This window comes from Peromyscus maniculatus, chromosome 4 (assembly GCF_049852395.1).
Source record: "Peromyscus maniculatus bairdii isolate BWxNUB_F1_BW_parent chromosome 4, HU_Pman_BW_mat_3.1, whole genome shotgun sequence".
NCBI lineage: Eukaryota > Metazoa > Chordata > Mammalia > Rodentia > Cricetidae > Peromyscus > Peromyscus maniculatus.
Genome location: NC_134855.1, coordinates 138,682,367 through 138,706,019, shown reverse-complemented (window position 1 = coordinate 138,706,019; position 23,653 = coordinate 138,682,367). Strand labels below are relative to the sequence as shown.

Here is a 23,653-nt window from a genome sequence, read left to right as displayed (position 1 = left end):
AAAAAAATTCAGGTGCAGTGATGAGTACTGGAGACCCCAGTGCTGGAGAAGCAGAGATGGGCAGATCCCCGGATGCTCCAGGGCCAGTCCTCTTAGCTCAATCAGCAAGCTCCAGGCCAACGAAAGACCCTGTCTCAAACAGCAAGGCAGGTAGATGACTCCTGAGGAATATCACTTCATTTTGTCCTCAGGCTTAAATGTTCATCTGCCCTCACAGGAAAACACACGCACGCGCACACACACACACACACACACACACACACACACGCACACGCACACGCACATGCACACGCACACACGCACGCACACACACACACACACCACATATACACATACGGAGGTGCGGTGGGGCAAAGTCTTCATTGTGATTCAGGGTTGTGGGACCTTCCCCCCATCAGCCTCTCTCCTTCACCACAGCGATAGCCATCTTGGAACAAGCCAGGCACACTCCCGCCCAGGACCTCCATGGTAACCTCTCCCTCTGCTGGGAGGGCTGCTCCTGTCGGCACAGGGCTGTCCCTCACTGCTCTCGACCTCACCCCACAGGGCACCACACCCTCGGCACTCTCTACCCACCTGCTTGGCGTCACCTCACCCACCACCCACTCCATCTGTCACCACTCCACAAGGCAGGGTGTGTTCATTTCGTCCCCTTGCCTCCCCCACTAGGAGGGTGTCCCCAAGGGTGGTAGCTTAGCCGGCTTCTCCGATCCTCCACAGCATGTTCACCCCTCAGAGGTCAGGTGTGAGCAGGGTAGCGGGAGGGGCAGGCGGTGGCCGGTGATGGCTGCTTCCCCTGCCCTTCCTTTTCCATAAACAACAACTGGCCTGGCCACAGCTACCATTGTGCCCCACAATGCATCTCACTCAGCATGGACAGGACCAGGCTGGTTGGACAGCTGGTACCTGACCTGCCCTGTTCCCAGCAGGGGTGACAGCATGAGCAGAGTACAATGAAAACAGGAACCATGTCCGCCCCAGTCCACAATGGGTGCCACAGACCATGGATATGCTGAACCTGGCAGGGCACCCCCGGGTCTGGTGACCCCCCCCCCCAGGAAGGGATCCATTTTGTAATCAGGCCAGGAATATGAAAAGGAGAATGAGATAGCCCACGTGGGCTTGAAAACAGTCCACGTCAGTTTCTCTTCATATTCTAAATTAAGAGTCAAGTCATTGTACATTTCTCACACTAGCGGAAATTAGAAGCAGACTCCAGCGCACAGTGAGCACAGACGGAGCTGGAGGCTGAGTCGGCGAGATTTGCTTCCAATCACCACGTCCACAGTCAGTGCAGACCCTGAGCAGGGCATGTGAGTCTCCAGGGCTGGAGCCAGAGGCTGCTCCCTTGCCCCGCTGCACACAGCTCCCTGGGGCCTCTGGACACAGCCCCAGGTCGGGAGGGGGCACCTCTACACCCCACCCCCACCCCGCCTCCTCTTGGCCAGCCATCCTCCAGGCCGAGAGGTGGCTTATTCTGCAAGCCTTCTGGAAACCAACCTCCAGCCGGGTGCCCTTGGGCTTGTGCTGTTGGGAAGCCAAACCATGTTTTCCCTGGCTGCTTTCTGTGTCTGTACCTCCCCTTGCGTAGAGCCCATGGGGGTCCACGAAGCATCGACTTGTGGGTAGCCATCCAGATCAGTTTACTGCCAAGCACCTGGCTGCCAAAGTGTTGAGGCCAGAAAGCCAGTTTCCGTCTCCTGGCCTCAGTTTCTTCATCTGTGAATAGGGCTGAAAAGGGGCTCAAGGAAGAGCTGGTGAGATCTGTGGGAAGTTCCTTCTGACAGGCCACACAGGTGATGTTCCGCTCAAACTCCTCCTCCAGGGAGGGCTGGGAGACTGTCAGCTATCAAATTTCATCTTCTCTGGTCTCTGTAAACTTGAAGATCATCATCTCTTAGTTCTAAAATGCTGTGTTCGTCGGGTGCATTTGGAAGAAAATCGGGACCTGGTGCAGCCTACAGAAGGACGCCCATAAGACCCAGTCTTGGCTGCTGTCCTTGGCGTCAGCTCCCCATGTCCTGGTCCAGCCACAAGGCTTCTCTGAGGCTCCTTCAACAGGCTGAGCTTCTCCTACCTTGGGGCCTTTCCACATATTCTTCCCAGAGCCTGGCATATTCTCCCTCTGTGTCTTCCCACGGCTGGCTCCACCCCTTTCCTCCATCCTTCAGGATCCACCCAAAGGCAGAGATTCCTCACTTCCTTTCTGTTGCTGTGATAAAACCCTCTGATGGAAAGCAACACAGGAGGAAATCATTCATTGGCTTCCACAGTCCACCACCGACGGAAGACAAGGCAGGGACCTGAAGGCAGGTCTCTGCTCGCTGTTTCACACACTGTTGCATCTGTCTGAGGAACTCACTCACAGCCAAGGAAGTTCAGCAGAAACCGCGAAGGATATTGCTTGCTGGCTCACAGTTCTGCTTCTGCTCAGCAGTCCAGGACCACCTACCTAGGGAATGGCATCACCCACAGTGGGCAGGATCCTCCTACATCAATTAACCTTCAAGGTGATCTCCAACAGATACACCCACAGGCCAGTCTGATCTAGACAATTCCTTAGCGGAAGCTCTCCCCTCGGTGACTCTGAGCTGTGTCGTGTTACCAGTTAAAGCTAACGGGAGCACGGGGCCTTCTCCGAGGAGACTGACTAAATCAGAGGGTGTCGGCCTCTCACAGCTTAGTCTCCTCCTGACAGCACCAATTGTTAACCATGCAGTACCTCACTTCCCTGGATAGAGGCTTGTCCATCTCTAGGCCTCAGCGCCTTGGGTAGCAACTGGCACGTGGAGATGTGCACTAGGCAGCTGCTGAGGGACTGAGAAGATGGATCCTGTGTGGAGCCCTGCGCCGGGACTGTGCGGCTATTCTTGACTAACACAGGGAGTGACTCATCTTCCCAAAGCCCTGAGAAAAGAGGCTTATTCACGTCTGGGAGAGTCCCCACATTTGCAGACTCTCTAAATTCCCTGCTCTTCGGGCCAGTCTGCAGGAATGTGTCTCCCGGTGAAAGAGACGTATCATACCAAGCCAATGACACCGGGAGTCAGGAGAGGAGTCAAGCTTGAGACTGGAAAAATGAAGTTTACAACCTTGAGCCTGAGTTGAAAAGACAGCAATTTGGCAGCCCCGTGGAAGTGGTGAGGGAAAGAGGAAGCCAAGTTATGCCCGTGGCCCACACGGTCACCAGAAAGCCAGACAGGTGGGGGACGCACCCTTCAAATGCAGCTCTCTGGTGGTCTCGTGCTGGCCTGACATTGAAGGGCAACTGTCCGCATAGGCTGCCTGGGCTCTGAGAAGCCGAGAAGAATGCATCCCAAGAGGGGAAACTGAGGAATGAAGAGAGCTGTCATGAAACCCACGAAAGCCAGGCATGGTGGCCCATGCCCGTAATCCCAGCACTCTGGGAAGCCGAAGCAGGTTGTTAAAAAACGACCTGAGCTACATAGCAAGACCCTTTCTCAATCTCTTCCCCTTCAAAGAGACAAAAAGAACACCATGCAATTATCTGAGCATGCTCTAATGAGAAGAGCTGAGTACCTGCAGGGTATCCTGTGGCAGCTCTATACCTCCCACCCTAATGACATAGCCCCCCCACACACACACTCCACATAAATGCTTCACCAAAGACGGGACATCTGGGCGAGCCATAAGAGCTGGCCTATCATCTTTCATTGCAGCGAAAGCTGGAAGATTCCTCCCGAGCTGCTGGAGTAGCAGAGGGTAGGACTTGTGAAATGCAAGCCAAGGCTGAACTGGCTGGCACCCCCGCCCTACACTAAGGTTAGCTACCCCCCACCCCTTGCCCCCTGCTCCCACCAAACAACCAGGCAGGTCTCTCTGGAGCTGGACCAAGAATTCTGACTCATTTTTGCCACAGGAGGGAAAAAAAAAAAAAAAAGGCAGACGTGATGTGTAACTTTCTGTACTCTATTTTGGGATTTTAAGATCCAATTTCTTGGGTTGCAAAGGGTGGGTTTTTGGAGGGCTCTGCACAGGGCACCGCTCCTCTCCGGAGCTGGCTAGACAGGCTGAGACGCTTGTGTTGTAGACCTGGCAAGGCGGGGCCACTGGAAGATCAACAGATCGCATCAGCCTGGAACAAGGAGCTGGTTCTTATACGGCCCTGTGGCCTGGCGCTCATTCACCAGGGATGGAGGCTGGGGTCTGGCCGCTGTGAGTCACTGCCCCACTGGAGGCAGCTCAGTTCATTCACTCCTTCCTTCATTCAGCAGAGGCAGGCAGAGAGAAAGGACCGCCGCAATGCGGGTGATTCACAGGCGGCGGCAGGGCGTTTTGGGGTGGAAGGCACTTCGGTCCATTTTACGCTGAGATGCTTGGGGCTCTGTAGCCTGGGAAGTCCATGGCCAAGGGGCTGTCAAGTCCTGTCTCTGGTTGCTAACTCTCTGGCAGAAGGTGATGGGCAACTGAGCAAGGGGAGACAGGGAAAGGGCTTGCTTCCCACAGGTATCCACTCCAGAAATAACTCACCCACTCCTAAGAGATCTGCATGAATCCCAGAGGGAGGAATCCCTTCATCAAAGAGTTATTTCACAACAGTATAGCATCGAAGATGCAGCGTCCATCATGCAGCTTTGAGGAGGGCATTAAAGCCGTGGCAGGTGAGGACAGCAGATTATCACAACCGCATTTAGGGCCTGGGAAGACTGCTCAGCCTCATCGCTGGGGACCAACCCCCCTCTGTTGTGGGGCGCAGGTCCAAGTTTGGCAGCATCATACACTTCTTGACACATTAGGTGCCAATGAGTCTTCCCCAACTATGATAAACCAATACCTTAAGATGCTGCCAAATGTCCTTTGGGGGACCAAACCATCCTAGTGAGAGCTAATGTGTGGGGCAAGGTCAGGAGGAGACTCTGCTGGAGCAACAGCCACAGTCCATCGGCAGGCCGGGCCCTTAGGCTACACTGCCCTCCTTCTCCCCGGCTTGGCTATTCCACCACTCTCCGGTCCTGCTGCACCAGCCCCACTGAGCATCTCTCTGTCTCTTTCCATGCCTCCATCCTCAAGAGAGTCTCCACAGCCTCCAGAGGGATCTCTAAAGTGAATGGGATCATGTGGTTTCCTACTTAAAACTGGCCAATAGCTGTCTTGTGAATAGGGAATCCAGTTGAAATGCTGTGCCCGTGAAGCCTTGCTAGCATTGCCTCTCTCCAGGTCTGTCCTTCTCTGTTCCTCCCAAAGGAAGCCTTATGCATCTCCTGGCTATTTCTAGGACACCCTTGCCCCCCTGCCTCAGGGCCTTTGCACCTACAGTGCCTACTCTTTGGAAGATTCCTGCCTGGAGCAACCCAGTCTGATTTCTTGTCATCATTGAAATATCTCCCTATATGTACACATCCCCAGAGGGGACTCTCCAAAGGACCGAAGGAGAAAATGCCACTTCATGTTCCCTAAAATTCTGCAATGAATGTACACGTCCCTTCGTCATAAGAAAAATTGAAAAACAACCCAGGCACCTCATGCGCTCTTGGGCTGCCAACTTCAAGAGCCTCAAATCTTTATCCTATGGTTCCCCGGTCCCACTCCACCTGCAAAGCACAGGGAGGGAGGAACCTTCTCCCTGGGGGCTGTGGAGATGAGGAGTCGAGGGCCCAGCTCTGATTCTTCCTTGACTAACGCACTGCACCATGGTGGCCAGAGCGAGATTGTACTCACTGCAGAGAAAGCAGGGGACTGGGTGTACTCCAGTGCACAGAGGAGACTCTCGAAGGTCCCAGTGGCCATCCATCACCAGGTTTTCCCCTGAGCCTGTCCTTCTGCATGCTTAACAAGGCCCTCCCTACACCCTGAACTGTGGGAAACCAGTAAAAGTTTAGTCTAAAACAAGGCATTGCCATCTGCACCTTTAAGATGACCCGCTGTGCTGGCTCTCACCTCTAATTCACTGTCCTTCCTAAGAACCTGTACTGCTGGCCATCTTTGCGGATGAAGGTGACTGTGTGACTGGATGAAGCCACTTAGCAGCCATTCACGGATGATGACTTCAAGGGACCTGACCGAGCTTGGGAGTGGAACCCTCTGCTCTATCCCCCTTCCACGACTTGGAATACGAGTGTGATGGCCACAGCTACGCAGTCATCTGGTCCTGTGAGGTAACCATGGGTAGAACAGGATTCCTCACAACTTCCCAGTACTTTGGACTACCCAGCTCTGGACTTGCTCTGTCTTCTTGGGCATCTAACCAGCTCTTCTTTGGGGGTTTCTGGTGGATACAGCTAAACCTAAGCCCAGCTGAAAGACACCATGGCAACATGTCCTCCAGGCTGAGGAGGGCTTCCACTTAAGGACACCCAAGGTGCACACAGCATGTGCCTGAGTGATGCCTGTGCACACCTGCTCCACAGAGGGCCTTTCATTTTGTTTTGCTTTTGATTTTGAGAAAGGGTCTCATATAGCCCAGGCTGGCCTCAAACTCACTATGTAGCCTAGGATGACTCTGAACCCGATCCTCCTGCCTCTACCTCCCAAGTGCTATGATTACAGGTGTATGGAACATCACCCCTAGTTTCTCAAGCATGTTAGGTCAGTTCTCTACCAACTGAGCTGCAAGCCCACAAGGACTTTTTTAAACTGCTACCTCTAAAAAGTCAGACCCGAGAGTCCCCCAGAAGGACACCATCATAAACAGCGTCGGACGCCTGTGCCCAGAACCACGGTGGATCCCAGCCGTCTCCTTTGCCGTCTTCCTAGAACTCTTCCCACAGGGGTGGGACGTGGGGAGAAGGTGGCTGTCTGCCCCTCACAGGGGTGACAGTGGCACTCACTGGAAATAAAACCCATGCTTACTTTCTGTCTGGTTCCCGAATTGCTTTTTCCTGGTCCTACAGTGCCAAGCCTGGCAGCGCTGTGACGATCTAAAATTCAAGGCAACTAATGTTTGCTGAGCAGCGTCTAGCCAACAGGAGAGCCATGCTGGGGGAAAATGTGTACAGCAGGGGGGTAGGGTCTATAATTAACCATAATAACAGCAGCAGCTCGTCACATCCTGAGGGCCTGGTCAAGGCCGCCTACCCCAATAGGGACGCCTACCCCAATAGGGACACTATTAATTTACATTGAGAAGCACGGGACACAGAGAAGGTGGGCAATTTGCCCAAGATCACAAAGCTAGAAAAACAATATCCAGGCTTTGAACCAGACAGGCCCAGCTCCATACCCCATTCAAAAACTGCTACCTTGGCAACAGGGTCAAAGTTCACCTACAAACAGCCAGGAAGGACCTCAATTCCCAGATGTCACTCTCCAGCCATTATGGTCTTTTACTGGGGCGTTAATTTCAATTTTTAACACTTATTTCCTATTTTCACTTACAGAAACTATTTCAAAAGAAATCTTTGCCACTACTGTGAACAGCATGACCAATCACAGATCAAAGGTGTCCATAAAACAGGGGTGCCAGAGCCAGCGAGATGCCTCAGCAGGGTAAAGGAGCTTGCGGCCAAGCCTGAAGACCCGAGTTCAATTCCCAGAACCCAGACGATAGAAGGAGAGAACGACCTCCTATAAGCTGACCTCTGACCTCCCTACATGTGCTGAGGCATGTGTGCACTTCCACAAACATACCTACGCACATGGGCACAAAATAAGCAAAAAAGCAACGGTAAAGATGTTGTGGGTTATCATGGGTAAAAATCTTGACTGCTGCGCTAACATCGTCTCTACCCAGCTTGTAGAACACCGAGCTGGACATCTGTCTGAGAAGTCGCTGCATTCCAGTGCATCTGGGGTTGTAGAGCCACACGGTGGGAAGCCACTGTCGCCAAGAACATTAAGAAGCCTGTCCAGCTTGCGCCGCATGATGGGGTGCTCAGTTAACCTGTGCAGGAGAGCTCCAAGGCTCTGCCCCTCAGCTGTGACTGCAAGAAGAGAGGACACGTGGTCCCCCATGGACTGGGAGGAGGGGTAGGAGGGACCAGAAGAAGAAACGCACCGAACAGAACAGCTAATGCTCTTTTCAGAAACTGGGGTATTCCTGCTGGCTGGCTAGATGACTGGCTGGGGTCTTCTCTGCTGCAAGGTGTGTCCATGGGGTGGACACTGGGGGGTGGGGCGGGGGAAGGGCCCCTGGGGGCCGCTGCCTGCGGAGAAGGGGGACATGGCTGCCACCGCTGTCGATTGACTCTGCAGCACAGAGATGGAGAAACACAGAAGGGGACCAGAACGTATCCAGCCAGGGGACACGGCCTCCTCACACCTCCTCACAGAGCATGCGGGAGGGACCTACTAAAGCCTGATCTCGTCTCCATTCACCACATCAGTGCCACTGGTCTCCCCAACACCTATGCCCACCGCCATGCTGTGAGCACTTGGCAGAAAAAAAGGCCAGGGGGAAGCAAACACAAGTCAGACATGGTGACTCACATCTGCAGTCCTAGTGTTGAGGTGGAAGCGCTGAGACAGGAGGATTGCTGCGAGTTCAGGACAGCCTGAGCTACAGCCCAAGACTCAGTCTGAAGAGAACAGAAAGGTGGTCACTGTTTACCAAGCCACCTGGGCCAGTCAGTGCTCCTTAGAGTCCCCACCCCCAGGAGCCCAGGCCTGGCTCTAACTCCCCTTCCTGATGCAGACACAGACCAGTACATCAGTCCACAGCCCTGAGCGTGGGACAATGAGAGGGTGAGCGTGCGTGAGTGAGCCCTGGCGTGTGGCAGGCGCCGGAGACACAGTCATCCATCACCCTTCTCGTTGAAAAGTGGGAAAATAAACAACAGAACCAGGCTGACCTTGTTAATGAGAACCAAGCTCAAAGCCTAGCACAGAGCCTTCCTCTCCCGGCATTTCCCTTTTCCCTTTCCGGCTGGGAACCAGCCACGGGCCAAGATAAGGGGCTGTGGCAGCAGAAGGTTTCAAAGGCACCGCTGCTTCCAGCGGCACCCAGAGCCCAAGGGCCGGGCCAGGCGCATGGAAGAGCTTTAAACTCACGAAAATCACGCAACCCAGGGAGGAAGCGCCTGGCCAGAGGGTGATCCGCTTCCTTAGCAGGCTTGCTTTTAACTGGCTCCAAGCGGCATCCGCACTGTCAGCCGCCTGTCAAGGCCAGGGAGCGCCTTTCATGTTCACACACACACACACACACACACACTCCATGGTGCCTAGCGTGCACGGCATCGCAGCATCCGTGCTGGAGTTTGCAGCCTGGCATTCTGGTCACACGGGATGTGGATAGCTGGGCCTCTGGCAACCCACTCACTTTCTCTAAAGTCACTGACTTCATCTGGCCCCAGCTTTGTTACCTTGAAACCAGAAAAGAACCTAATGGGAGCACAGCCCACCCTACATGCATACCCCAAAACAGAGACACAGGCTGCAGACCTGGGCGATCACATGGCTGCTCGAGCTGTGTGTCACCTGAATCAGATGAGGAGAAGCATAGTGTTCTGCTCACCGTGTAACCAGGGTTCGGTGCACCTGAGTAGACATGGCTTGTAGAACTAACGCCAGCACACCATAGGTGCTCAATAAGTGCTCTCCATCCTCTGTATCACCACCCCTACTCTGCATGGGCCACCGTGACATAAGTCATGTCGGAGATAACTGGGAATAAGTCAGAAAAGTGGCTTTGACTTTGCAGATGGGGACCTGAGAGTGTCTTGGGAGAATGCGGTATTTCTCTGATCCTCTCAGGCCTCTTCACCACTCCAGCAGCTCTTCATCCTGTGAGGATGCCCCCCTGCTACAGGCTCAGCACAGGCTGTGAAGAGCAGTGGTCACCAGGCCGAATGCCACCAGGAACCAGAAGGCTGTCCCGGCTGCTTCTCCAGAGGAAGGAGTGTCCGAGACAGGACAGTACTGCTCACACACCATTCTGTCCCCTGCTCTGACCTCAACCCCAGCCCCCAGGCAGGAATCTCCCTGCTGTGCAGGATGGTAGGTGGACCCCGGGCACGCCGCATCCTGCTGCTGGTACCGTCAGGCCTATCTACACCTCAGTTCTGAGATTGCTAAGGCTAGGAAACAGCAGCCACACCCCTGGACTGCAAGTACATGGGCACAACACGGACACTGCCTTGTGGACTGCGGGGATGATTAGCAGGGGCAACTCTCGGAGAACTCAGTCATCCTCATCCCCAGAACTACCATCAGTTTAACTCCTCCAGGCCATCGATGTCCCTTAGTGTACCCATCAGCCCTTGCTGTAGGCCTGGCATTTCGGCATAGAAGAAGCCCAAGGCCACTGCTCCCTTCGCCCCCAGGATGAGCCTATGCTACACAACACACTTCTACCATAGCCCAGAGAGGCTGCGGGAGCTGCCCGAGGCGCCCAACACACAGGCAGTCCAGGCATTGTTGCTGCGGCTGCAGCTCCTTCTACATGCTCAGTTTGGGCACTTCCCTTTTCCTTGGCAGTGGAAGTCAACCCCCAGGAGCATCCTCTCTGCTGCTAACTTTTTCACTGAACTACCCATGTGACGTCACTCGCCCCATTTCTTCCTCAAGTCACCAGCAAGCTCCCCGCATGCCACTGACCATTGGCAAATGCTTGTCTGACTGAATGAATGTTGCTGCCCCAACCTGGCCTGAGATGAGAAGAGCATGGAGTGGACAGAGGGTAGCATCACCATCCTCTGCAGCTTGGCTAGCGTTTGAGGCAGGATAAAGAGTCTCCCACTGAGAAGCATCACTCCAGCCCAGCTCGGGCCAGGAATGGGAGCTGCCCAAGCCAAGATTCACAGCCAGGTCCCCAACAAGTCATATCAACTTCCTCCTTGGCTGCTGCACTTCCCAAGGCACAGCATCCTACAAAACCGCTTCCACACCCAGGGTCCGAGGTCGGGCACCCAGGGCAATCCTGCCCTCAACAGGAAAACCAACAAATGCACCAAACACAGATCCAAACAGAAAACGCAGCAGAGAACAAGGCCACCGGCAAGATGGCGTGTGCGTGTGAGAGCACTGCTTTGGGGCATTCCAATTGTTCTCTTCTCTGGTTTTTTTTCTGAAATACACTATGTAGTCCAGGTTGGCCTCAAACTCACAGCAATCCTCCTGCCTCAGCCTCCCACGTACTGGATCAGAGTTGAGTGCACCATACAAGCACAATACGAGGCTGTAATGCTTCCTCCCCAGGATTCCTGCTGAAAATCCCTGACCTGGCCCTCATCCTTCTCCTCGGACCCTGCTCACCAGCCCGCAATAACGTTCCCTGTGGACAGTTGCTGTGTCCAGCGTCATGCTGCCCTGTGCTCACAGAGGAAAAGAGGAGAATGGGGAGGAGAGGGTGCCTCCGAACAGGAAGGAGAGATGAGTTGGGGCAGCCTGTTCACTTGGTACAATGAACAAGCCTGCTCCCTTGTTTAGAGCCAGGCTTGGGACCCCAACCCGAGCCCAGCCCTAAAAGCGTTAGTTCAAAGTTAAAGTTAGCCACACGCAACATCGAAGCCCCAAGGGGAACTCGGAGCTCAAAGACAATGCTCTCTTTGACTGTGAACCGCAAGGGAACACCCACGGCATACTTCTCGATTAAAAAAGGAAAGTGAAAAAGAAGGTTTTCTTCCGTCTTCTTCATCTTATAAAACTAACTTGTGCTTACTCCATGAAGTCACAGCTTCTGTTACCCTCAGGCCAGCCCGAGGCACACTGGCCATGGAGATGGGGGCCCTGAAAAGCCTGGGTACGGCCTGGTGACCTGAAGTGCCCTCTGAATCATCGCTGCTTCCTTCCTCTGCTTCCTTCAGCACAGGAAAGCCACCGAGGGGCGGCCGGCCTCGCACGCCCATCGTCCAACACCCAGGGCATGGCGCATCTGAGAGGCCAAGGCGAGTGGGGCTCCCCAAGGTCCCAAAGAAACAACGGGGACCCTCACTCTGTGGTTCACATGGCAGATTAAGTGCCTCCTATGTGACAGATGACGGGTGAACGGGAGCAGGATTATGGGTAGAAGGAAGGGCCAGACTGTAAAGAAGTGATACGCGGAGACACAGGGGTTGATGGGGGAGGGCGGTTGCCGAGGGAGCAGACGAGGCAGCCACTGAACAGTGCAGACAAGAAACGGGGCACGTGTCCCCATCTCTGCATCTAAAGCGTGCTGGTCGGGTGGTAACATGACGTTGTACAGCAGCTGAGCAAAGGCTGGGTGACAGGGTCCCTCATCTACACTCGTTAAAACACACAACAATTTTGTGCCTCTTGGTTAATTACACAACACGATCCAGGCTAGCCTGTCTCCACCTTTGTACCAACCAAAATCCCTTTCTCCACATGTCGGGGAGGCACCAGCCAGAGCATGGTCTTCACAGTTCACAAACAGGCAAGACTCCCCGCATGACAGCGAATGACCGCGCAACTGTAAACCCGGTGGCCGGGGCGCGCTGAGGAGTTCCGTGGGCTGCTGGGAACTTTGCTCTTCTAGTGTCATAAAAATCTCTGAAATGTCACATGGAAACCAAAATCCTACGTCAGCTCCAGAGGTAGGTGAGAGGCTCCTGCCTCTATTCTGATGTCCAAGGCGGACACCAAGCAAGCAGCACCCCTAGCCTTCACACTGACTCTTTCCTAGTCCACGGTGCTTCTTTCAAGATAATGGCACCAATTACTCCCTCACCACTCTCCAGTTCTACCTAAATGTCACCCTGGCAGGAAGTTGCCAAGTAGCATCCTTACAACCCCACGGTCACCCCTCCCCCACTTTCTTTTTTCACCCCCTGACAGACTGTAGATTGTACATCTCTCTCCTTCAGAAGTGAGGGTCTGCTTGATTCTCTCTCTCTCTCTCTCTCTCTCTCTCTCTCTCTCTCTCTCTCTCTCTCTCTCTCCCTCTCCCCCCCCCCCTTGTTCTGCTGAAGATAAGATCAGACATCCTTCAGGCTCTGCAAGCCACACCACATCTGTCAACAGGACTCACCTCTGTCAAAACAGTACCAAAGCACAATAGATGTTATTTAAATGAGGGGGGTGTCACTGTGTGCCAACACAACTTTGTTTGGAAAGGCAAGTGGGGACCATTCTTGGCTACATGAAGACTTCTCCCCAAGACGCATCTCAGGCTCTGACATGCACATGGGCACCTGGGGACCACAGGCTCTCTCTCAGCAGCCTGCACCTCTACCACACTCTTGGGCAAAGCCTGAGCCCCACCCATTGTGAGCATACGGAGCATCTAGCACAAGGCTGGGCACATGCCCGGGACCTAATCAACACTCACTAAGAGGCAGAAGCTGCCAAGAAATCAGTCCTTGGCCCCACACAATGGTGAGTTGCCACACTGCGCCCACACACCACCCTCTGGCAACCCTGTGTCCCCATGCCACTTTCTCATAGACAAAGGAGCAGACACGTGGTAGAGCAGGTATAGATGGATGGCTTGGGAATAGGCAGAGGCTATTTTTCCTGAATGTTCCTGCTGCAGGTTTCCAGTGTGGCCTTCATCAGGTGGCATGCAGGCTCCACCGTGATTATCAGATGCAAAGTTGGGATTCCAGCAGAGGCCCAGGAGTCACCAGGACTGTGACACCTCCAGGCTTCCTGTCTAGTCCTTTAGACACCTCAGTACTGCCCATGACAATGATGGTAAAAACCACGGACTCAACCTCAGGGCAGGGAATGTTCTAGAAGGTGCAGCCAAGGCCTCTAGAAGAGGAGGCAGCCACCCAGGTTGCAGGGGAGTCTCTGTCTTGTGCAGCGCCCTCAGAGCTGAGATTGTCACCATGGCCATGCAATGCTTCGCCACAGGAACCAGAGTGGCCTGTGCTTTGCCCTGTATGATGATAGGCTCATTCTCTCCAACTAGCTGTTGGGGAAACTGAGGCCACAAGAGGCCTGATTCTCCTCATCACACCACAGTGGTCTGAGATCATTATAGGCAAGTCCCACATGTGTTGAGGCGCAGGTCTGTGGTTACCATTTGAAATTGGGACAGCATACCACTGGAGAGGTGGGAATTTCAGAGCCAAGCACAAGCTGTGTAGAGTCCCATGTCCTTTTCCCAGGCCTGGACACGCTGGGAGCGTCCTGCCACCCACACCCAGAAGCCCGCATCGCCCTGAGGTTCAGTACTGTCCCACCATGCTAGGTGACGTTTGTCAAACCATTAAACTTGATGCAAACCTAGACAGATCTGGGAAAAGGGACTCAAGAAAATGCCTCCATCAGATCAGCCTCTGGCCATGTTTGTCTACGGGGAATTTCCTTGACTAATGATGGATGTGGGAGGGCCCAGCTCACTGTGGGTGGTGCCACCGCTGTGCAGGTGGTCCTGAGTTATATAAGAAAACAGTTGAGTAAGCCATGGGGAGCAAGACAGTCAGCAGAACTGATTCATGGCATCTGCTTCAGAGCCTGCCTCCGGGTTTCTGCCCTGAGTTCTGTCAATGATGGACTATAATCTGTGAAATAAAATAATCCCACACACACACACACACACCAAGCTGGTTTGGGCTGGTGTTTTATCACAGCAGTATAAACCTAAGGCACCCACCTACACTTGGGAGCAGCTCTGGCCAGGTCACCCAATACAGGCAGAGAAGGAAGCAGGAAGTAGGGGGCAGCAACCTCCAACAAGCCTACACCCTAACATCCTGGCAAGGACCAAGTATGATTGGAGTGGACTAGTTTCTTTACTGAACTTTTCAAATACTGAAGCCCTGGAAAATTATCTCTGGGGCTTTACAGATTTTTATTTCTTCTTTGTGGCCTAAGAAGTTCGGATCCTGCACTTGGGAGCTAGACCACCCTGGGTTCAGCTGGGGCTCACCCACTTCCTGTGCAACCTTAGGCGGGTTACCTAACCTCTCTGTGCCTTCAAGGCCTACCTACTGTGGTGGTATTGTGTTCCCCAAACTATTGTGCACCCTAATAAACTTATCTGGGGTCAGAGGACAGAACAGCCACTAGATACAGAGGCTAGAAAATGGTGGCGCACACGCCTTTAATCCTAGCATTCCAGAGGCAGAAATCCCTCTGGATCTCTGTGAGTTCAAGGCCATACTGGAAACAGCCAGGCATGGTGACACACGCCTTTAATCCCAAGAAGTGAACCTTTAATCCCAGGGAGTGATGGCAAAAACCAGAAAGATATATAGGGCATGAGGACCAGAAACTAGAAGCATTTGGCTGGTTAAACTCTCAGGCTTCTAGCAGCAGTTCAGCTGAGATTCATTTGGATGAGGACTCAGAGGCTTCCAGTCTGAGGAAACAGGATCAGCTGGGGAACTGGCAAGGTGAGGTGGCTGTGATTTGTTCTGCTTCTCTGATCTTCCAACGTTCACCCCAATACCTGGCTTCAGGTTTGTTTTTATTAATAAGACTCTTTAAGATTCATGCTACAACCTACAAATACTGAGAGGCTTCTTCTACCCATCTACACAGGGGAAGGTCTCTGAGCAATGCCCAGCCTGGCTGGTCAAAGACCATCTCCTCCCTACAGTGTCATCAAGCACCCCAAGAAAGCTGGGGAGAAACAGAGAGTCAGGCGCTAAGCCCGGGAAGGCACGTGCAAACACACGGCATCTGGAAGAGGGACATCAGCAGCCCCACCCATTAAGATGGGTTTCGTGTTTTCCCGTGTACAACAAGGAAAACTGAGGGCTGGGAACAGAGCCCAGTGACAATGCTCCTGCTAACCACACAGGAGGACCCGGGTTCAAGCTACACACCAACAAAGCAGGAGGGAAAGGAACATGTGCATGCACACATATGTACATAGTTAAAAAGAAAACATTCATATGTGTGCACACGTGTCTATGCAGGTACATGGGCATATGTGTGGGTACATGCAAAACATACCATTTCTGTGTTTATGCCCGAGTGTATGTGCTCACAATCCCTTCCTACCCTGCACAGTGGGCATGGGCACCACCTAGAGCCAAGGTTCCCCATAGGCAAGGTTCCTCAAGCTGAGGCTGCATGTCCCCCAACCTCCTGAGGTCGGGTTCTTATCCGGGCCTCGCATGGTGACGGCTGTGTCACAACACCCTTCTGGAACAACTGTACCTCAGAGCACAGCGTGGGGACAGGCCTCACATCTGTGTCCGCGCATGTACCCCAGTGTAGGGTGGAGAGAAAAATGCCTGTGTGAGAGCCAGCACTGGTAGCTCTGTCCTCACAGGATGCCATGGAAGGAAACCGAAGAACACAGCAAGATGTCTGGAGGAGACGTGCCACATGTTCCTGTCCCGGGCCATGTAATCATTTCAGCTCTGCAGGGACCCTGTGAGGACAGTGTCACCCCAAGGAGACCGGCGTCAGCAGAAGAGGCACAGACTCCCGAGAGCTCCCACAGCCTCATCTGCAAGCACAGTCGATGACAGCCACCGGGCTGGGGTGTGGCGTGGACAGGGCGTTTGCCAGCTGGGGTGAGGCCCTGGCCCAGCGTGCTGTTCCAGATAAGGAGCTCCACGGGGAAGTCCCTCCACGCTCTACTGATTTCCTCAGTAATAGAGAAGAGAGAGCAATCCTTCCTGAACCGGGGCATAGACATCAGCCCACGTGGGTCCGCCAGGGGCTCAAAGGGAGCATCTGTGACGTCCATACACCCATGATTGTCCCAGAACCCTTGAGAAGCCATCACGCCCACCGACACCCCCCCACCTCCACTGTCCAGTTAATGAGAGTTGCTGACAGAGCTGGCGCCACCCAAGTCAGCGTGGAGCCTCAGTCATGGCACCATTCGAAAATGCTGCCCTGTTCAGCCCAGGCCTCAGCCCCACGCCCACCAAACCCACAGAGCATCTGGAGGCCAGCAAAGGCCAGATGAGGACAGGAAGCTAGATTTGCACATAGGGTCACCATCGTGTGTGTGTGTGTGTGTGTGTGTGTGTGTGTGTGTGTGTGTGAGTGTGAGCTGCATGCACCTGAGCGTATGGGTGCACACTCCTCCCATGTGCATGCATGCAAAGCGACAGCGGCCATCGGTCCCTCCCTCCATCATTGTCAACCTTGCTGTCTGGAGACAGACTCTCACTGAATTGGAAGCTCACCGATTTGGCTGGGCTGGCTGGACAGCAAGCTCTCAGGATCCTTCTATCCCTGTCCCCAACGCTGAGGTTACGGGATGCATGGCTATCCCCAACTTTTTACACGGGCACTAGGGATTTGAACAAGGTCTTTGTGTCTGCAGAACAAGTGTTCTCTCTTACCACTGAGCCATCTCCCCAGCCAATGGTCACTCTCTTTTGAAGAACTACTTAACCAGAGGTTCCTTTTCCACAGGCTCCCCAGAGACCCTATATGAGGCAGACAGAGGCAAGGGCAGAGCCTGACCCCCAACTCCCGGTACACTGTCCACTGCCACAACCAGCAGAGCACCCTTGTAAACTGCTGTAGGAGAACCTTCTAGAAATCTGTCCCAACTCACTCATGTCAGCCCCTCCCCCAAATGGAGCTCCCACAAGTAACCAGATGCCACTCCATGCTTCTCTCCTAGGCCTAGGTCATTTCAGAGCCATCTGGAAACAGCAGGCACCATGTGGATGGATGACGGGTGAGGAGATTGACAAAAGCCAAGGCATAGCAATGGCCAGGCTCTGGGGCTTCTTGGCTCAGGGTTTCAAGTTCCCTTCACTTCCCAGAGCTTCTGACTACATCTGCAAACTGGGACTGAGTCTCCTAGTCCTGGTCAGGGTGGAATCTGATCCTGTGCGCAACCAGAAACAGCCAGACACAGAGGGCCGAGCAGCGCTCAGAAAGGCCCAGCTGTGTCCACGATCCTGCCTCACTGAATCTGAGGCTCATGGATCCACTAGTCTGTCTGTCCAGCAAGCCTTGGGGAGCCTCCTGTCTCTGGCCAGCCCAGCACTGTTGCCCTGTGGGCACTGGAGAACCAGCTCAGGTCTTCAGGCTCACGTGGCCAACCTTGGCTGACCAGCCATCTTTCCCGCCTTCACTCGTCTTGTGTGTGTGCATGTGGTCTGGAGAGCCAAACCGAGGGCCTCCCATCCTCCAGGCATGCACCTAACGCTGAGCTGCATCCCAGCCCCATGTCCCCACAGCTCTCGACAAGACAAAACAAGTCTAAGAGATGAAGCCCCCCCCCCCTAAGTTACACCCAGGACCCCAGAGCCAGCAAGAGCTGGAACCCCCTGGCCCCACATGCCCCGCCCCCTTTCTTCTCCCAGTGAGCAGCAGCACAACCGCGGGTCCCTGATCACGCATGCGCACACCCAGCCCTCACCAGCGCCTGGCTGACATCGGGCAGGGTGCCTCAGCGCCGTGGCCCAGTTTTGTAGTCTGTAAAATGAGTATAGTAATCCTACCACCTATGCTCCAGGGTGTCACCACAGACTAAATAGGTCACCGAGGGAAGCTCACGGTGCCACTCTTAGGATGACACACGTGCTCAGCGAGAGCCTGAGAACCTTGCTTTCCACACTCTCCGACTGAGAAGCAATGGCTTCTCCAACATGCTGGAAGCCTCCGTGCTCTGCCTCGACCTGCAGTGTCTCACTGGGGACATGTGGTCTTCTAAGAGAGACTCACGGCACAGCCCTCCTCCCCTGGGTGTTTTCCGGGGGGGAAACGGAGCCCACACCGCGGCGCCATCACCTTGGTGTCTGCAGCAGACTCTGCTGTTCCCCTCTTCTGCTCACCCTGGGTGTGTCATCCCGGGGTCACCACAGCCACAGCAGCCCCCAGGCAGGTCACAGAGCCACAGGCGGCCCACAGATGCCCTTGGCCTGAACTGTGTATTCTATGAAGTTTTGGTTAAACTACTAATGCCACACGAGGGGACGGGTACAGAGGATCGGGGACAGGGCACGGGACTCTGTGTTCATATGCTGCCCACCCCACCTTTTCCCATCTTCATCTTCTGATCAAAGGGTTGGATCGAGTCACATACGAGCTGCCTCCCACATACACAGAAAATAAAGAGGCGTCTGTGTGGATGGACAGGATGTCATCACCTTTCACGGTCAGGCAGCAAATAAAGATCTCAGCTACAGTTAGCCCAGCAGGAAAACGTGCCATGGGGTGCATGTCGGGGTCAGGGGCCAGCTTCTGGAAGTCACTCCTCTCCTTCCAACATGTAGGTCTAAGAAACGGAACTCAGGCTATCAGGCTTGGCCGCAAGCCCCTGCCAAGCCATCTCACCAGCCCTCACTTTTCTTTTTATCGGGTCTTCCAATTGGGTCATCTCTGTGGGGGCAGAGCTAAGGGACTTATGAACAAATAGTCCTCAGCCACCTCAGAGCAACCCCCCCCCCCAGCCTCTTCCTCTTCTGAAGTCTCCGTCAGGGGAGCCACTCCCCTCCCCCACCCTGCTGAGCCCACCTTCCTCCCCTCCCCCACATCCAGGGCCCCATGAGCCTCCACAGATGCCAGCACACCAGTTCTAGCCTGACAAATGGCCATCAACAAGACCCACTTCCTGTCACACATCTAAAAAGGAAGCAGGGAGTCCCGAGCTCACAAACTTATCTGAGAAGACCACGCAGAGAGGGGCTCTGTTCCCCACCCTCACCAGGAAGGGGAACCCAGCTGACTTTCCTCCCTTCTCCTGCACGGCTTCAGAGTGAGTGACAGGCTGATATTGAACAGCTGACCCTGCAGGCCTCCAGCAATCCGGACACTGAGAGCTTGCTGGCTTCCCCAGCCTCCTGACAGGAGGGGCCGCCTGGACAGGTGCTCGGGAGCTGCTCGTGGCCCACAAAACTGAGACCCGCTGCCAGCGGGGAGGGGACAGCCAGGGTTATATGACAAGGTCCCGTGCTTCCTCCAGAATTCTTCATCTGGAGCCAACACACGTGCTAGGATTGCACGTGTGCACCACCAGCCCACTTAGTGTGCACCACCAGCCCACTTAGTGTGCACCACCAGCCCACTTAGTGTGCACCACCAGCCCACTTAGTGTGCACCACCAGCCCACTTAGTGTGCACCAACAGCCCACTTAGTGTGCACCACCAGCCCACTGACAGGGGGGCGCCCAGGGTGTCCTGCCTGCAAGGTGAGCAGTCTGCCAAAGGAGCCACATCCCCCGCCACAAAGACTCCCTGCTAAAATCTGCTTCCCGTGCTAAAACCCGGGTGCCCCCATTTCATTTTACAGTGATCACAGTCCATTCAAGGACGTTTTAAATAATAATCCACCTAGTGTCTTTTGAAGAAAATGAGGCTGGGTGGTGGTGGTTCACACCTTTAATCCCAGCACTCGGGAGGCAGAGGCAGGTGGATCTCTGTGAGTTTGAGGCCAGCCTGGTCTACAGAGTGAGTTCTGGGAAAGGTGCAAAAGCTACACAGAGAAACCCTGTCTCAAAAAAGAAAAGAGGGAGAGAGAGAGAGAGAGAGAGAGAGAGAGAGAGAGAGAGAGAGAGAGAGAGAGAGAGAAAGAAAGAAAGAAAGAAAGAAAGAAAGAAAGAAAGAAAGAAAGAAAGAAAGAAAGAAAGAAAGAAAGAAAGAAAGAGAAAACAGACTACAGCATCCACAAGCTCATGTTGGGCTTTCAAAGTCACAGGCCAGAAGAGGGATGTGAACTTTGGGTGCAGAATGGCAGGCCTCCTCTGGACTTAACATCCAGCCCACTCCCTTTCTGGAACTTTCCATGGCCCATTCCTAGATGAAGGGGGCAGAAGTCGTAGGAGGGCTGGAGCTCGGCCCTCTGTGGCCCCGGAGGAGCAGCAGAGCTTCTCCGCTCAGGCCCGAGGCTCTCTCTGTCTCCCTCTTGATCTCAGCCACTATCACATCTGCTCCTGTTTCCGAGACCAGCTTCTCACATGGCCTCCCAGCCAAAGCCTCGGCCAACTGCACTCTGTGGTGACATGATCCTCTGACCAGAGTCAGTCAGAATCTTCAGGGGGACCAGGACTTGGGCTCCGGTGAGCTGGCCAGAGGGTCAGAGCCAGGACCACAGGTGATGCGCTGAGGACAGAGTGTGGGCAGGAAGCATGGGTGCCAGCTTTCTCCGTGAGTGGGAAGTCAGGCTGAGCCATGCATGGATGGCAAGCAAGGCCCCGAAGCAGCTAGAACTCTGTCGTTAAACAGCAGTGACCTTGAACAAGTTTTGGGACCTCACCCTGATGATGATTAAAAACGGAATGGGGTCCCATGCGTGGGAAATGCTTCCAAAATGTCCATCATCGTGTTAACTGTAAAATCTGGCTGTTAGATTTCTGTCATACTCAGAACCCAGAACCTAGCCTGGTCCACAGCAGGTGCCCGGCAAATATGCGTTAAGTGACCAGTGAATGAATGCAGCTCATGCACCAAAATGCACAGAGCTTCCTCTCAGCTCTTGCTCCCCATGGACAGTTAGAACTGAGTCCTCTGTGTCTCCTTCCTGGGCCGTCCAATAGCCGCAGCCCCTCCCCCGACACCACGGCCTGGGCCCTGCCTGCTCTGGCCCCTCCAGTCACACCAGCCTCTTCCTGATCCTCTCAAGTACCCTTCCTCCTGGGCTCCTGGGCTCCTGGGCTCCTGGGCACAAGCTGCCCCCAAACCCCAGTGTCCTGTGTCTTCGGCCCCTTCCTCAGAGAATTCCACCAACCTCTGCCCCCTCCGCATTCGCTCCTGTTTTACACACGTCTCCCCTCACAAAAGAGGCACACCACCCCTTGCTCTTCCTGTGTTCAGAGTCAAACCCAGCAGACGGTACAGATGCAGGGTAAGTGCCACAAACGCTCAGCCGCGTATCCACCGGGCCTGGCTTCCAGTCTGGTGTCAGGCATGCTGGAGTGACCCTCCAGTCATCCTCTGCAGTGCCTGGAAGCTGTCTCTGATGGTCCTTCTCCTCGTCTTTCTTCAGTGAGTTTCCTATCAGGACCCAGTCTCCCAGCAACCAGTACGCCAGGGTCCCATCTCCAAACAGCCAAGCCTTGTCCATACGAACAGAAGACTTACGAAAACAGAGTAGTCTTAGGTGTGTTGAAATAGCTGAGCCCTCCTGCCACAGAGACTCAAGACGAACCGTGGCCCTGAGGGCAGGGGTGCCTATGAGGCAGGCCAGAACATGTTCGCTTCCCTTCCAGGCCTAGGGCTGGAAATCAAACAGTGTGGAGCCCCCGTGAGCTGACCGGACGGACTTTAGCCTCCGGGCAGCTGGAATCCATGGTTGAGAAGGCAGTCTCTCTCTCAGGAGCCTCAAGGCCTCGGCCAAGGGCTGCACAAGCACAGAGGGTGATGGTGACAGGGACAGCTGGGGACCTGAATAGGATGGGAAGCTCAGCCCTCCGGCTCACTAGGGTGTAGTGACCTACCAATCGTCCAGTGGTCAGGTCTTGGAGTCAGGGCATCCTCAGTGCTCTCTACCCACTTAGGGCCCAAAGCTCATGCTCAACTAGATCCACCGGAAGCAGACTGCCTAGGGTGGACCCCAGGCAATGGGAAGCAATGGGGGCCTCCCACAGACACGCCCTAACCGACCAGCTGTGCCATCGAGACACGTGCTGAACCAGTACTTGGGCTGACCACCATTAGAGGAAGATAACAAAAGCCAGTACGCGCCAGTCTGTATGGGCGCCATGTCAGAGCAGAAATAACAACACAAGATATAAAGAAAGGGGCAGGTGAGCCTCGGGGGCTGGGGACCGAAAGAAACTGTCTCTAGGGCTGCCGGGTCAGAGCACAGGCTGTGCCGGGATTTTTCTTTCTTTTTTTTTTTTTCTCCTTTCTTCTTGGCACATAATGTATTAATTGTCCAGAACAATGGGCTTCATTATGACTTTGTCATGCATGAGTATCGAGTGCTTAGATCAGTCAGTCCCGAACCAGGGGAACACACCCAGTGCACTCGGGGAGAATTTTAGCATTTGGGGGTTCTGGTCTCTACACCTGTTTTATAATTTCTAAGGAAGGCTCCCCTTCTGTAGCCTTGACTGACCTGGAACTCACAGAGATCCACCTGCCTCTGCTTCCTGAACCACCAAGTCTGGCAAAAATCTGCATTTTTAAGTCTCCCCTCAAGGGTGCTTATGAACACCATGTCCAGGTCCCTACGGTTACAGTAACTGAAATGTCTAGAAGATTCTGGTTAATTGAACTGTGTGGGTTCACCAGCCAGAACCTAGACACCTGTGGTACTTCTTCATTAACCAGACTATAGAATTTGAAGAATGTTTGAATTCAACTATTTGGGGGGGGGATGGCACTTCTGTCCTTGTACAAACCTCTGGTTTACCTACAAGTCACAGGATGAAGGATGTCGATCAGGAAAAAGTAGGCAGCAAGCTCACAGTTCTATCAGCTCTGCCAGGTCCTAGCAATCTCTCATCATAAAGAAGAGGTGTTCCACATGAACACCGCGCTTCTTCACCCCCTCTGGAGACTTCCCCCCAAGAATGCAACTCTCCAGTAGGCTCTTGATACTCACAATATCTTAGGTTTCTCTCCCTCCAGGGAGTAAGGAAATGAGATTTCCTTGGCCTCACAAGCAGGAGCAAGGCAGAGTAAATCTCCTGATGACAAGTGTAGGGCACAAAAATAAGAGAATCTGAGTCCATACCTGCACCACAGGGTGACCTCCTGTAGGAGCCTTGACAGCGCCACGACTGCCCTCTGTCTCGTAGTGGGCCCGGTGATGAGGCTTGGGCTGGACCTCGATCCGCAGCTCGTAAGAACCTGACTGATTGGACAGTGGCCACTCTAGTGGAGGGAGGGATGCAGTCACGGGGATGCTGTGGGAAGGAAAGACCAGGTCATGAGGATGGAAAACCACATCAGTCCGTCTGTACACTAAATGTAAACGGCACCTTTTCTGGAAACTGTA

General features: G+C 54.0%; 1 protein-coding gene across 4 annotated transcripts in view; it reads right to left on the bottom strand.

Moving 5' to 3' along the window:
- Nfatc2 (nuclear factor of activated T cells 2) overlaps nt 1-23,653 on the bottom strand; it is a 130,285-nt gene that overhangs the window by 67,189 nt on the left and 39,443 nt on the right. For all 4 annotated transcript variants that reach the window (XM_076571108.1, XM_006989247.4, XM_006989246.4 and 1 more), the window contains exon 3: nt 23,390-23,561. In XM_076571108.1, the coding sequence (XP_076427223.1) occupies nt 23,390-23,561 (172 nt within the window). The remainder of the gene's footprint in view (nt 1-23,389; nt 23,562-23,653) is intronic.